Source organism: Sorex fumeus, unplaced genomic scaffold, assembly GCF_029834395.1.
Source record: "Sorex fumeus unplaced genomic scaffold, SorFum_2.1 ptg000036l, whole genome shotgun sequence".
Taxonomy (NCBI): domain Eukaryota; kingdom Metazoa; phylum Chordata; class Mammalia; order Eulipotyphla; family Soricidae; genus Sorex; species Sorex fumeus.
In genome coordinates this window covers 12,908,431-12,921,546 of record NW_026606093.1, presented here as the reverse complement: position 1 = coordinate 12,921,546, position 13,116 = coordinate 12,908,431, and the positions used below count along the sequence as shown (strand labels likewise).

At 38.8% G+C, this 13,116-nt stretch overlaps 1 protein-coding gene across 2 annotated transcripts; it reads left to right on the top strand.

Moving 5' to 3' along the window:
• Positions 1 to 326: 326 nt before the first annotated feature.
• On the top strand, positions 327 to 12,790 carry SLC38A2 (solute carrier family 38 member 2). 2 transcript variants are annotated; one of them, XM_056117804.1, is made up of 15 exons: positions 327 to 472; positions 1,170 to 1,251; positions 1,401 to 1,516; positions 3,816 to 3,889; positions 3,982 to 4,074; positions 4,198 to 4,279; positions 5,563 to 5,645; positions 5,798 to 5,856; positions 5,951 to 6,118; positions 6,444 to 6,523; positions 6,616 to 6,716; positions 7,952 to 8,076; positions 8,554 to 8,698; positions 8,817 to 8,914; positions 9,849 to 12,790. In XM_056117804.1, exons 1-15 carry the CDS (start codon positions 357 to 359, stop codon positions 9,945 to 9,947), a joined length of 1,521 nt encoding a protein of 506 aa, XP_055973779.1. In that variant the 5' UTR covers positions 327 to 356; the 3' UTR covers positions 9,948 to 12,790. The 2 variants fall into 2 exon arrangements, with proteins under 2 accessions (XP_055973779.1, XP_055973780.1); XM_056117805.1 differs by lacking the exon at positions 1,401 to 1,516 and having other exon boundaries at positions 346 to 472.
• The last annotated feature ends 326 nt before the right edge of the window (positions 12,791 to 13,116 follow it).

Genomic DNA, 13,116 nt, shown 5'->3' with positions numbered 1-13,116 from the left:
GACTGCGGGCTGCCGTCCCCGGGGCTGCCGAGCGTCGAGGCCGCGAGCCCGGGGCACCCCCCGCCCCCCGGCCGCTCCCCGGGGCCGGGCGGGCGCCGGCGCAGCTTTGTTCTCGCGCGCAGCTGCCGGTACTTTTCCGGGCCGGGCGCGCCCCCGCCCCGCGCGCGCCGGTACTTTTCCACTCGCCCGGCGGGGGGTGAATCAGCCGCGCGGCGGCGCGTCACGTGGGCGCGCGGGGGGGGCGGGGCTGCGGCCGCGCGGGCCTGACGCCGCCCTCTCACCTCCGCAGGCGGCGCGGGCCAGGACAAAGGAGACCCCCGCGCGCCGCGCCCGCACCGGCCCCCGCCGCCCCCGCCATGAAGAAGGCCGAGATGGGGAGGTTCAACATCTCCCCGGACGAGGACAGCAGCAGCTACAGCTCCAACAGCGACTTCAACTACGCCTACCCCACCAAGCAGGCCGCCCTGAAGAGGTGGGCGCCGGACCGGGGCGTGCATGCAGCATCTCCGGCTGGATGCTTGCATGCACTGGGGGGTTGGGGACGTGCAGCATCCGTCTTCGGAAGCTGGTGTGCACAGGGGGATCCGGGGACGTGCAACATCCCTCTTGGGATGCTTTGCATGCATTGCGGGGTCCGGGGACGTGCAACGTCCCTGTCAGAATGCTTGGATGCACGGATGGGGGGAGATCAGTGAAGGGGATCTCCAAAAAGGGAGCCCGAGCCTGTTTTGGTGTGGATGAAGGGGTCCAGGGAAGGCTGGCGCCTGCATTTCAGAAAAAACGCAGACCAGAACTCGGTGGCTGGCAGCCGTGTTGTATTAAGAGACTTAGTTGTTGTTCGGGTGGGAGATGCGGGCTGAAAGTAGACTAGAGACGGAATATCGTGGCCACTTAATTGCAAACCACAACACCCAAAAGGAGAGAGAGAGAGCAAAAGGGAATACCCTGCAGCAGAAACCGGGTGGGGGGTTGGTGGGAGGGATACTGGGACCTTTGGTGGTGGAGAGATGGGTTTTCTATCATTGTATGACTGAAATGCAAGCAGGAAAGTTTGTAAGTCTACTACTGTACCTCATGGTGATTCGCTAGTAAAAATATTTGAAAAAGGAGACTTGGTTGTATAGTTCAAGCCAACTTAAAGCATCTCCTCCTCACCCCCTCTTTGGCAGCCATTACGCAGATGCAGATCCTGAAAACCAAAACTTTTTACTTGAATCAAATTTGGGGAAGAAGAAGTATGAAACGGACTTTGTAAGTGCACCTTGATCGTTTCTGTGTGTGTGGCTTTGTGGAGTAAAAGCTTAGTTTGACTTTTAGATTTCAAATCTGACTTGCCCAAACCTGGTTTTCCCCCATTTAATTATTGTCATATGTTTGGTTATCGTTTTCCCTCTATGTAGCATCCAGGTACTACTTCCTTTGGAATGTCAGTATTTAATCTGAGCAATGCGATTGTGGGCAGTGGAATCCTTGGGCTTTCTTATGCCATGGCTAATACTGGAATTGCTCTTTTTATGTAAGTATGTGTAAGTAGTGAGTCTGCCGTGAGGGCAGTTACTTTGATGATGCAACATATTTTGGCTTCAGAACTAGAATTTATAGTGGAAGTAGTTGACATCTCAAAAGCATTTGCTTAAAATCGTAAGAAATCCACAATCTGTCCTATAACTGCATGATGGCCAATGTCAAGAAAGCCAATTCGGACAAAAGTAGGGTGACTTGAAACGTGGCACTCATGCCAAAAGTCAGTCAGGCCGGGCTTTAACGCTGTAAGCAGTGGAATGATTAAAAAGGAACAATAAGTAAATCTAGAATAGTTAGAAATTTTGTTTTGGCAAAAGCTGATGCAAAAACTACAGTATCTCCAAGTCAGTTTGATAAATGAATTCACACAGTCTGCTGTCGAAACTTCTTTGTTTAAAAAAAAAAACGCAGGGTGTGACGGTATTTGCCTAACCTGGAGCGTGTTTGCTTTAAGAAAAATGAGTCATAATTTTCTGGACACTGAGCAGCAACTCATTGGTGTTCTTTTGAGTGTGTGTATGTATGTGGCTTTTTGAGAAATATTCCAGGTTTGTATGGTTACCATATGCCATAGCAAAAACCATGAACGTTTTCAGGAAAAAACCCAAAACAAAACTCTGAAGAATTTGAGCTTAAATTTTCAGTGATGTTTGTATCATACCATTAAGTTTAAGCATAGCTAGATACATAGGGTCTTGACAACAGGATGTTTGTGTCATTTAAAGTATAGTATAGAATTGTCCCTTTAGGGCAGATGTATTTTGGTTAGCTGACTCCCTTCTATCCAGTTTATTTTTTTTTCAGCAGAAAAGAGTATTCACGGAAAGAATAGCTTTGCAGAGTCCTGCTCTGTGAAGAAAAGTCCAGATTAAAGTTGAGCCTATGTGTGTTGGAAGCTGGGATTTGGTCTGTTAGCAAGAGGCATTTTGACACCTCTTAAGAATTTACATATAAAGGACCCTAGAATTTCAAAGATTTTAGTGGGAAATTTGAATGGCTTCATTGTTAAAGTATTTGAACACCTACCTAATCAGGTATAAAAATTAAAGGCAGTTTTTAAGTGCTACCAGTGTGGTTATAGTTTAGAATTGACATGAGATAAAATGCATGATTTGTTTCATCTATGAAAGCAAAGTTAATATCATCCTATCCTCACACTTTATTTTTACCCTCAACCTTTTGAAAATTTTTTTAATATATGAATTTAATGATTGGCCCTAGAGTGAGCTTAGGAATTTCCTACTTAGAGGTAAATGGACCAAAAGCTTATGGCTTCCATTATCTGGCTGGTCAAACAACTCTAATTACCATCTTAAGTAGGATGATTCTGGCAGTTGGAAGTGATCTCAAAGATAACAAAATGCGTTCATCCCTCATCTTTTCTGTGTCAGGGAAGAAGGATCAGATTTATCAGAACACTTGGAAAATTGCTTTTGAGTAAACCCAACAACTTTATCCAGTTAAATGACACTGATGGTTTCATTCTAAGTCTTGATTTTTTTTTTTTCTTCCCGCCTACTATTGAAGAAGTCTGTTTTTCTTGATTTATCTGAAGTGGAAGGAAATTGAAACTGGAATGAGAGCCCGTGCCCCAAAGGAAAACTAAACAAAATTGGGGGCCCTTTAGTCTGTTCTCTCCGGCCCTCAGCACACCCTTCACCCCTCCATGTTTCACTTGGAGTAGAGGAATCGAGAGGAGACAGATCTAGCTTGTTTATTCTAGCGCAGGTTTTAACTTGGTCACAATGCTGGAGCTCTTATTTCACACCACGAGATGCAGTAGAGTTTATCATCAGCACTTATCTGTTTGATGCCAGTTGTTTGTAAAGCTTTTAATAGTAGATTTTATAGTTATCTCACATATTTGGATATCACGTCCTCAACCCTGCTGACAGTGCCGTTGACCTGCACAAACACCTAGTAGGCTGGGTTTGCTGACAGGTCTTTCAGATTAAACAGAGACACGGCAAGTTTATAGTTAACCATTTTGAAGCCGGAATCAAAATACATCTTTCATAACTCTTACCACTGGGAAGGAAGGCAGCGGTATGCTCACTGTCTCCATCCTCTGTGTCACCTCTGCTAGCCAGTGCTATAGAAACATTGAAGGCATGAGTTTTTTGTGGCAGTTCAGAGATGTTGAGAATTACAGCTTAGGATAGTGAACACTAATACTCGGGATCATTCTGTCAATGCCACAAGAAATAAGAGAACATGTTCCATATGTAATGTTTATCTAGCAACTAAAGAGAATTGTCTTTATGCTAATAACTGCCTTTTCTTCTCATCAGAATTCTCTTGACATTTGTGTCAATATTTTCCCTGTATTCTGTTCATCTCCTGTTGAAGACTGCCAATGAAGGAGGTAGAGCAAAGATCTTTTTATTTCTAAATTTCGTGGCATAATTTTCTTTTCCTTTATCCTTGCTTCATGCTTCTTTGTTCTTCAAATCACAGGGTCTTTAATGTATGAACAGTTGGGGCATAAGGCATTTGGAATGGTTGGAAAGCTTGCTGCCTCTGGATCAATTACAATGCAGAATATTGGAGGTAAGAATGTTTTGAAAGACAGGTCGGGTGTCTTGGCTCTTCGTGTAGCTGTGCTGACACAATACTTTGGGTGTCACGTGCCGCATTTTGCACTTGTAATGGTATAATTTTGTTTTCCTCCAGCTATGTCAAGCTACCTCTTCATAGTGAAATATGAGTTACCTTTGGTGATCCAGGCATTAATGAACATTGAAGATAAAACTGGGTAGGTGCTAAGTAAGGTTACTCATAAGAAAATTATAGCAAAGTCGGATACAAAATTTTTACCAGAAAATCATTTTTCATAAATTTTCCTGTTGAAATTAAGAAGTCTCCCATTTGACCAGAGGGTGATAGCTGTAACTCTGGGTAACTAATTTCTACCCTGTGTGTGAAAACGAGTTTTCTAGAACTTCGCTTTTCTCTGTGTATTCAGTAAGCAGTTATAACAGAGTCACATTTTGGAAAGTCGGTTGGGACTAAAACCAATTCCTCTCTGGTTGTGGATTTTAAATTCTCAACCCTTGAAGCATTTAAAAATGCAGGATACTCGAAAATATGGCCTTGTTTTGTTGTGGAAACTACAGTTTCTACCCACTGGAAAAAGTTACTTTACATTTAGTAAACAGGCAGGAGTACTTCCCAGCTTACTCATGGCTGATGATTTCCAAATAGATAGGTCTAATTATCGCTGTAGCTTTAGAAGTTTAATTAAGCATAGTTTATTACTTTCCTGTGGGGTCTTTGAAATCAGTGGGAAAGAAAGTGATGATTTTTTTAAAAGAGGGTGCCTGCCAGAAGGGAAAGTTATTTCCCCAAAAGGGGGAAATGCCACACTGCTGGAACTCTTAAGAGAGATGCTTAATACTTTTTTTTTTTAATTTACAAGGTATTTTGACTATTTTTTGAGTTACAGACCAGAATGTTAGAGCAGACTCTTGAAAACCTGGAATATATTCGAGTGGGTGGAGGCTTGGATTTTGAGGTTTTGTTTCCACCTGTTGTTAGTATGTTATTAGTATGAAGATTTTCTCTTATATGTTTAATAACTATTAACAAATACGAAAAGAAACTTGTTCTAATTCCTTGATTCTAGCGTTAAAATTGCAAGCTAAAACTATGACAAAGTTGGCGTACAACTTTTCTAAACATGCCTAAAGATAAGATTGCTGGCTTAACAATGCTGCTTTCTTCCCAGCGTTCGTTTCAAGCCTTTAACAAGTGTTTTATGTTATGAATAATCTGGCGGCCTTCCCCGAGCCAACAGTGGGACAAAAGTTACACTGTTCCTACCCCATTTTCTAACCTGCATGTTATTCATCCCAGGACACAGAAGTTTATTGCCGTGTAGGCTTTTTAAGCAAGAGATACTTTCCTGGACCTGTCTCTTTTGTACTTTCATAGTATTTCTGTAAAATGAGTCCCACAGGAACATGTTTCTGTGTTGTTCTGAAGGTATTTGGAATGTTTCTGACCTTATTTCCTTCCCTTTTTGTTTTTTTAATTCAGATTGTGGTATCTGAATGGAGACTATTTGGTTCTTCTGGTATCACTGGTGCTCATTCTTCCTTTGTCACTGCTGAGAAATTTAGGTGAGCAAACCAATTGAACTGAGTTTCTTACCAGCTAGTTGACTGAAAAATGAGAAATTTGTATGTTTACATGGAGCTCTTCTAGAGAATCGATTAGAGAATGTTTGTCTTAAACGTTTTACCCTGTTTCATTCATATCTCTTTTTTAATAGGATATTTGGGATATACCAGTGGCCTTTCCTTATTGTGTATGATGTTCTTTCTGATTGTGGTAGGTGCAGTTTTTCTTCAAAGCTTAGATACACATTTTTAATAAATCCTGTTCACATTCAGTTTGACACATGCAAAATATTTTCTATTTCCAGGTGATTTGCAAGAAATTTCAGATTCCTTGTCCTATTGAAGTTGCTTTGATAATTAATGAAACAATAAACAGCACCTTAACACAGACAACATCTTTTGCTCTTGATCCAGCATTTAATGTGACTAGCCATGAATCTTGCAAGCCACGTTATTTTATTTTCAACTCTCAGGTAAAATTATTTTCTAGAAAGATTTTGAGAAGAGGGAACTATCCTTTGCAAATGTTAGGGGAAGGCAGAGGAAGAGAAGGAAAAATAACTCCTCTTTGGAAAATGTAATTAATTATTAAGAGTAAGAAGAAAGGGTTGGGTTATACCTTTAAATTGAGGGAAAAATAATGATAATAAATCAGACATTTGCTGTAAATATTGGAATATTGATCACAGTGAGTCAGAAGGATGGAGGCTCATGCGTGGAAGGACTAGGTTTGGATTTTAAGATTATAAAATCCAAGTTGCATAACTGATAATGAGTAAATATTCACTTTTTTTCCAGACTGTCTATGCTGTGCCAATTCTGACCTTTTCATTTGTTTGCCATCCTGCTATTCTTCCCATTTACGAAGAGCTGAAAGGGTGAGTGCTTTTTTCACTTTGGTAAAAATTTATTGAGAAAATGGAAAAATTCGTTGTTGTTAACATTTGTATTTTCCTTTAAATTGACATAGCCGCAGCCGTAGAAGAATGATGAATGTGTCCAAGATTTCGTTTTTTGCTATGTTTCTGATGTATCTGCTTGCTGCTCTCTTTGGATATCTGACGTTCTATGGTAAATCATGTCTACTCTATCAGAAAAAGAACTACTGAAAAATTAATACTTTCAGATGTGTAGTTGCATCACTTTAGAGAAAACCACTTATTTTGGTATATTTTGTGATGAGAAATAGGATTTCTTAACAACCTATTTAATAAGTAATGTCTAGAGAACATGTTTTAAAATTCACCATTAGTCATAGGATAAAAGTGTGTGTTTTTTTTAATTAGTGAAACACCATGAGGTACAGTTGTAGACTTACAAATTTTTGTGCTTGGGTTTCAGTTATACAATGATCAAGTACCCATCCCTCCACCAGTGCCCATTTTCCACCACCACAGATCCCAGTATCCCTCCCCGCCCATCCCATCCCGCCTCTGTGGCAGGGCATTCCTTTTTGTTCTCTCTCTCTCCTTTTGGGTGTTGTGGTTTGCAAAAGAGGCATTGAGTGCCAATCATGTTTGGTCTATAGTCTACTTTCAGCATGCATCTCCCATTCTGGGAGGATCCGCCTAACACCCTTTATTTGGTGCTCCTTTCTCTATCTGAGCTTCCTTTTCCCCTTTTCCCCTAGCATGTGTGGCTGGCCTCCAAGCCATGGAGTAATCCTTCTGGTACTTATCTCGGCTATTCTTGGGTGTTAGTCTCCTATTTTGTTACTTTATGTTCCCCAGATGAATGCAATCTTTCTATGTCTATCCCTCTCTTTCTGACTCATTTCACTTAGCATGATACTTTCCATGTAGTACCACTTGGATGTAAATTTCATAACTTCATCTTTTCTAACAGCTACATAGTACTCCGTTGTGTAGATGTACCAAAGTTTCTATATCCAGTCATCTCAGGTTTTTTCCAGATTCTGGCTATTGTAAACAGTGCTGCAATATTGTGTATTTAGAGCTACGAGTTTGCATCTAAGTTCATCTTAGCTCTTTTCCACCCCTGTCCCATTGTACAGTATCCACACAGTTGTCAGCCAAACCAGGAGATTTAGTTGTTGAACTCCTGTTGTTTTTTAATGGGGGGTCATGTGGCTAAATCTCTACTTGTTATTTAGGAAAATTTTCCTTCAGTGTTATACAATAATTGCTTTGACCCTAATGCCAAATTAATCTTATTAGCCTCAGCTTAGAATAGTTTTGTGAGTAGCTAATAACTTTGGTGCAGAGTTTGTGTATTTGAGATTTTCTACATCATCTGTAGAGAAAGTGGCAGACTAAATTTTGGGTTTTTTTTCCCCCGCCCTATAGATCATGTTGAGTCAGAATTGCTCCATACCTACTCCACTATACTGGGAACTGATATTCTTCTCCTCATTGTCCGTTTGGCTGTGTTAGTGGCTGTAACTCTGACGGTGCCAGTAGTTATTTTCCCGGTAAGTAAACCAACCAATACCTGCTCTGCTCTCAGCAGGAATGTGTTCCAGAGAGATAGCTCAAAGGCTGAGTGTGTGCTTTGTATGGAGAAGGACTGGTTTCAATCCCCGGTGCTGCCAGGAGCAATTCCTGACCCCTCTGAGGGGTAGCCTAGACCTGTGCACTGCTGGTTTAGCCCAGCAATTAAATATAAATTAAGATGGGGAGGTTTTTATGATTTGAGCAAAAAAGGAATACCTATTAAGGCATTAGTAAGTTGGTGGTAGTTTCCAAGAGGCTTAGAATATGTTAGAGGTGTTAAATCTATTCGAGCATCTTTAATCATAATTGAGATGATGCATTAATCTTTTTTATTGTTTGCACATTTAAAAAATGGGTAAAGGAGGGCGTGCTTTATTCAAATACCTACTTGTCTTAGACATTTTCTATTGGATTTTTTAAATACAGCTGAAATTCTAAATTTCTTTGTATTGCAGATTCGGAGTTCTATAACCCACTTGTTCTGTGCAGCGAAAGATTTCAGTTGGTTGCGTCACAGTATCATTACAGTGTCCATCTTGGCATTTACTAATTTGCTTGTCATCTTTGTCCCGACTATTAGAGATATCTTCGGTTTTATTGGTAAGGTTTCTTTCAGATATCAAAGTTGGTTAAGATTATCTGGGATTTTAAGGTTTTTAAAAATGAGCTGCAGTTTGATTCATTGGATTCTCAAGAAAATACATCTATTCTCTAATAGGTGCATCTGCTGCTGCTATGTTGATTTTTATTCTTCCGTCTGCCTTCTACATAAAGTTAGTCAAGAAAGAATCTATGAAATCTGTACAAAAGATTGGGGTGAGTTCAAGATTCCTGATTGTCAAAATAGTAATAATCAAATACCAGAAATTTCAACTGATTTTGATTTTATTCTTTTAAGACCCTTAGTTTAAATTTTAGTTTTTATGGTGATACTTGTGATCGCTTTTTTATGTTTCTAGTAAGTAATGAGGAATGGAAAACTAGGGGAGGAAGGAGAGGTTAAAGGGGTAGAAATTAGTTGATAGAAGCGTACAAGTATGCTAGTATAAAACTGTTGTCTAAACTTGTAATATTTGCTTAATTGGTAGGTAGTCAGACTGCCTATGACAGGAACTTAACATGGCCAGTGGATATATAAAAAAGATAAAGATGGTGTTTAATTGAAGGAGAGCATTTTCAAAGCACTGGGAGTTAGATTTTAAAGCAAAGTATAATAAGTAAACTTACAGATTAATACCTGTACTCATTTTGTTTTACTCTATATAGTTCGGGGAATATGACTCAGTGGTAGAGTACATGTTTGGGTTAAGAACCTTGTGTTGGATCTCTGGCACTGCATATGTGAAATAAATATATTGTAATAATTGAAAAGCGTAGGATTTTATTGGTAAGCTTTCTCATATCTCTTAGATCATAAGCTTTGATACTGTTTAAAATTTCACCTTAAAAATGGAAGGAAAAGAAAAGGCTCCAGTCTAGTTGTAATACATTCTTTGTTTAGCAAAGAAAATTGCATACCTTTTTCTTTTAGACGAAAGAATGAAAAAGTGAGATTTTAGACCATTCAAGACAGGTGCTTTGTATGCTGATCACTTAACACTTATTAAAAGTATCTTTAGCAAAGTAATGTGTAACTCCTTAAAATATTACTGACATAGTTTGAGTAGTCAGAAGCCCATTTAAAATAGGAAGAATTACTTAGCTACTTGTTTGATTGCTTACTGATCAGTTTCCTCTGTGCTCATTGCAGGCCGTGTTCTTCCTGCTAAGTGGCATAGTGGTGATGACCGGAAGTATGGCCTTGATTGTTTTGGATTGGGTACACAATGCTTCTGGAGGTGGCCACTAACTGGCAGCACCAGAAAACTCCGACAGTCCATTTGATGCCAGTATTGAGGCAACACTCAACTGCTAATGAAATTCACCTGATATTTTCGTTTCACTTCCTTTTGAAGTGCAGATTCCTCGCTGGTTCTTCTGAGTGCAGAATAAGTGAACTCTTTCGTTTGTTTTTTTTGTTAAGAAACTATTCTGTATGATAGAAATGGATATTAACTACAAAACCACGAGTTCTCGGGTTAACGGAAGTGACAATTTTATTCCATTCCAGAGAATGGACGAACTCTTTATCAAGCCACATGTTTGGCTGTGTCATTGTTTAACTTGGATATTTTATGATTTTACTTGAATGTGCCTAATGGAACCATTCGATGTGAGAAACAATTCTTAATTTACAGCAAAGTATTGAGAAAACTCTTATTATTTTTTGTACCAAAAATATTTAAAGACCTCAGAAGCACTATTTTACTTTTACGAAATTGCTTTTTTTGAACTTTGTCCAAAAACGGTTGTCAATAAATTCCATAAAAGAAATTTCAATGGTATTTGAAAACAAATGTTAGTATTAAGAAATTATTTGCCTTTTTATAGGCATAAGCCAAATACATTTTTTATCCAAAATGATTTCTAGAGAAATGATGTAATTGTACCGTGAGTAGGAGCATATAGTTGTGTTTTTTGTTTCATTTTTCGCTCAAATTTTTTATTTGAAGGAGAGTTAAATTATTGTTAGATTAGTGCTTCATCTTTTTTCTGTCCCCATAATTTGGTTAATTACTTCAACCTTTTAGAATGGACAGTAATCCAGAAGTTTCTGTGGGAAGTAAAATATCTAGTTTTGAGGTACCAAATAGTGCAATTGGGTAAAACAGGGTTTATTCAGTTGCATTTGTCTCCGGAGTTGTGGTGACAACTCTGGGGTGATTTTTTTGTTGTGTTTTTTGGGGGCCAGCTTTTTTTTTTTGACATTGCTTCCATCAGTGGAAAATGGGCATTTTTTTTTTATGGCTATATAAGCCCAAACAATAATATTCAGAGTACAACTTTAAAATGCTCATCTGCTACTGGAAGTTAGAATTACTTGACAATGTATGGCTTTGTCGTGTTCATGTTTTGTCTATAGTAGAGGTTTTATCCACAAGTTAAACCAATATTTTGGTATAATTTTTTTTATAAAGGCCCTTGGCTTTCTCATGCAGTAAGCTTTTTTAAAAAAAAAAAAACCAAACTCATTGCACTGTACCGTCATCTCATTCTTGTACAACATAGAATATTTGTTTACATCCAGCAATGTTATTGGGGGAGACAGTGCACCCTGAGTGTAAGTAGTTGGTCCACTGCATGTTCACCCTCCCATTTCAATCCCAGTTAGAAGTAAAAAAAAAATACATGGCTTTAAGAGCACATTTATTGTACTTTACAGTGTATGGTGAATATATATTATTAAATAATGTGGTACTTCACTCCTATGACATTGTGTCTAAAATCTAATACACGTGATTCCATTAGTGGTTGAAGGAAGCAAATAATGGAATCATCAATTGGTCATCTGGCTCTTAGTTTTTCTCTGGAAAGATTTCAGTTTTGAGCAAGGGCCAGAAATGGGGCAGACAGTTTTTGTTACACATTTTTTTGTATTATATGTGACATGTGACTTATGTTACAGACAGTGTCTGTAAATAAAGACCTTTGTGGAACCGGAAGACGTTATGTAGTGCTACGCTGAGTGAAACCAATGGTCCATTTTTGTGTATCTCTACAAAAACGAAGTAATTGGGGACCGTCTAGAAAGGCAGTGAGAAGATGGATTCTATAGCACTGCTTTCATTTAATTAGGCTTTTGGTACTCACTCCTTCAAATCCAGAACCTCGCCTAGTTCAAACCAAGAATTGGCACTTCAACTTGTGTTCCGGGAAAGAATTGCTTTTCTCAGACCTGCCAGATAATGCCAAGTATGGTTTTCTACGCGTATGGTCTTTTCATCTGAGAGAAAATACCATGGTAACCAGAAAGGAATGAACAAAATTTTTTCACGGCAAATCAAGGTGGGAAGGCTTCTCCTATCCTCTTCTCTACTGTTAGAAGACCTAAATCAACCGAGTATGGTAAACTCCGTTGCATGATACTCTGGCGGGCTATCTTGTCTGCCCGGAGATTCCTAAGCAGTAAACTCCCGTTAACGAGCAGTCTTCAGTATTAAAACCACTGTCTTGTCACCTCATTTTGCATTACTGTCTTCCATGGATGTTTCAGTTATAACTGTAATGTTATTTATAGAACAGCATTAATCCATTAAAGCTAACCTATTTTTCAATATTTATGATAATCTATGTACATACATTGTCTGTCCATATGTATTTGTAAATAGCTTGTATATAATAGGTTTGGGATTTGAGTTCAAGTGTATATATTCCTGTAAGTTTCTTAACTGCATTTTGATGAACTTCATATTATGTAACTATAAGAATTGTCCCGCAAAGTACCTGTACAAAGATTTCAGTACCAACAAATTGACATTCTATAAACACTAACAATTTAAAATAATGTTTCAGGTGTATTTGCAATAAAAAATACTAAACATATTTTTTCACGAAAACTTGGTGTAAATTCAGACATTTAAATTTTCAAAATGCAGTAGTTATCAAAATGTATCTAGAATAATGAAATCAAATATGATCTAGTGTAATGAAAGCTTTGGGAGCCCGGGTGTGTTAACTTTCTGTATATAGTGTAAATTTCTTCACTGTACTAGAGGCCAACAATTCTGGTATGATTTGTTGGCAAAGTGCTACACCGTTTCAATGAAACAATGTATGTTTTAACTGAACTAAAATAAATACATGTTTAATCACTGAGTGGCTGTGCTTGAAGGGAGGGAATGGTATAGTGCCTTTTGCATTGAGTCCAGCAACTTGGTATCCACATCATGTTGGTGGATGTAGTGTGGAATAAAAAGGTCGGGGAGGAGGGGGGAGAGTAACAGGATTACTTCTAAACTCTGAAAGATGATAAATTTATGGTAGGGAAGAGAAAAGTGAAAATTACATCAGGAACCAAATTGTAGTGGGTGTGCCCAATAGCAAGCCAGTACTGTACTAGAATCACTTGGTTAACCTTGGAGTGCAGAGTTCTTTCCAGTCTCGATTCCATAGATGTACAGTACAGGATAGTTTCCACC

What these genes read in the sequence shown, in the direction of transcription:
- SLC38A2 (XM_056117804.1), top strand. Translation starts at nt 357, where the DNA reads ATGAAGAAGGCCGAGATGGGGAGGTTCAACATCTCCCCGGACGAGGAC. An exon ending in GTCACTGCTGAGAAATTTAG is followed by an intron (nt 5,646 to 5,797) that starts GTGAGCAAACCA and finishes CTTTTTTAATAG; the next exon opens with GATATTTGGGATATACCAGT. An exon ending in TGGATATCTGACGTTCTATG is followed by an intron (nt 6,717 to 7,951) that starts GTAAATCATGTC and finishes CCCGCCCTATAG; the next exon opens with ATCATGTTGAGTCAGAATTG.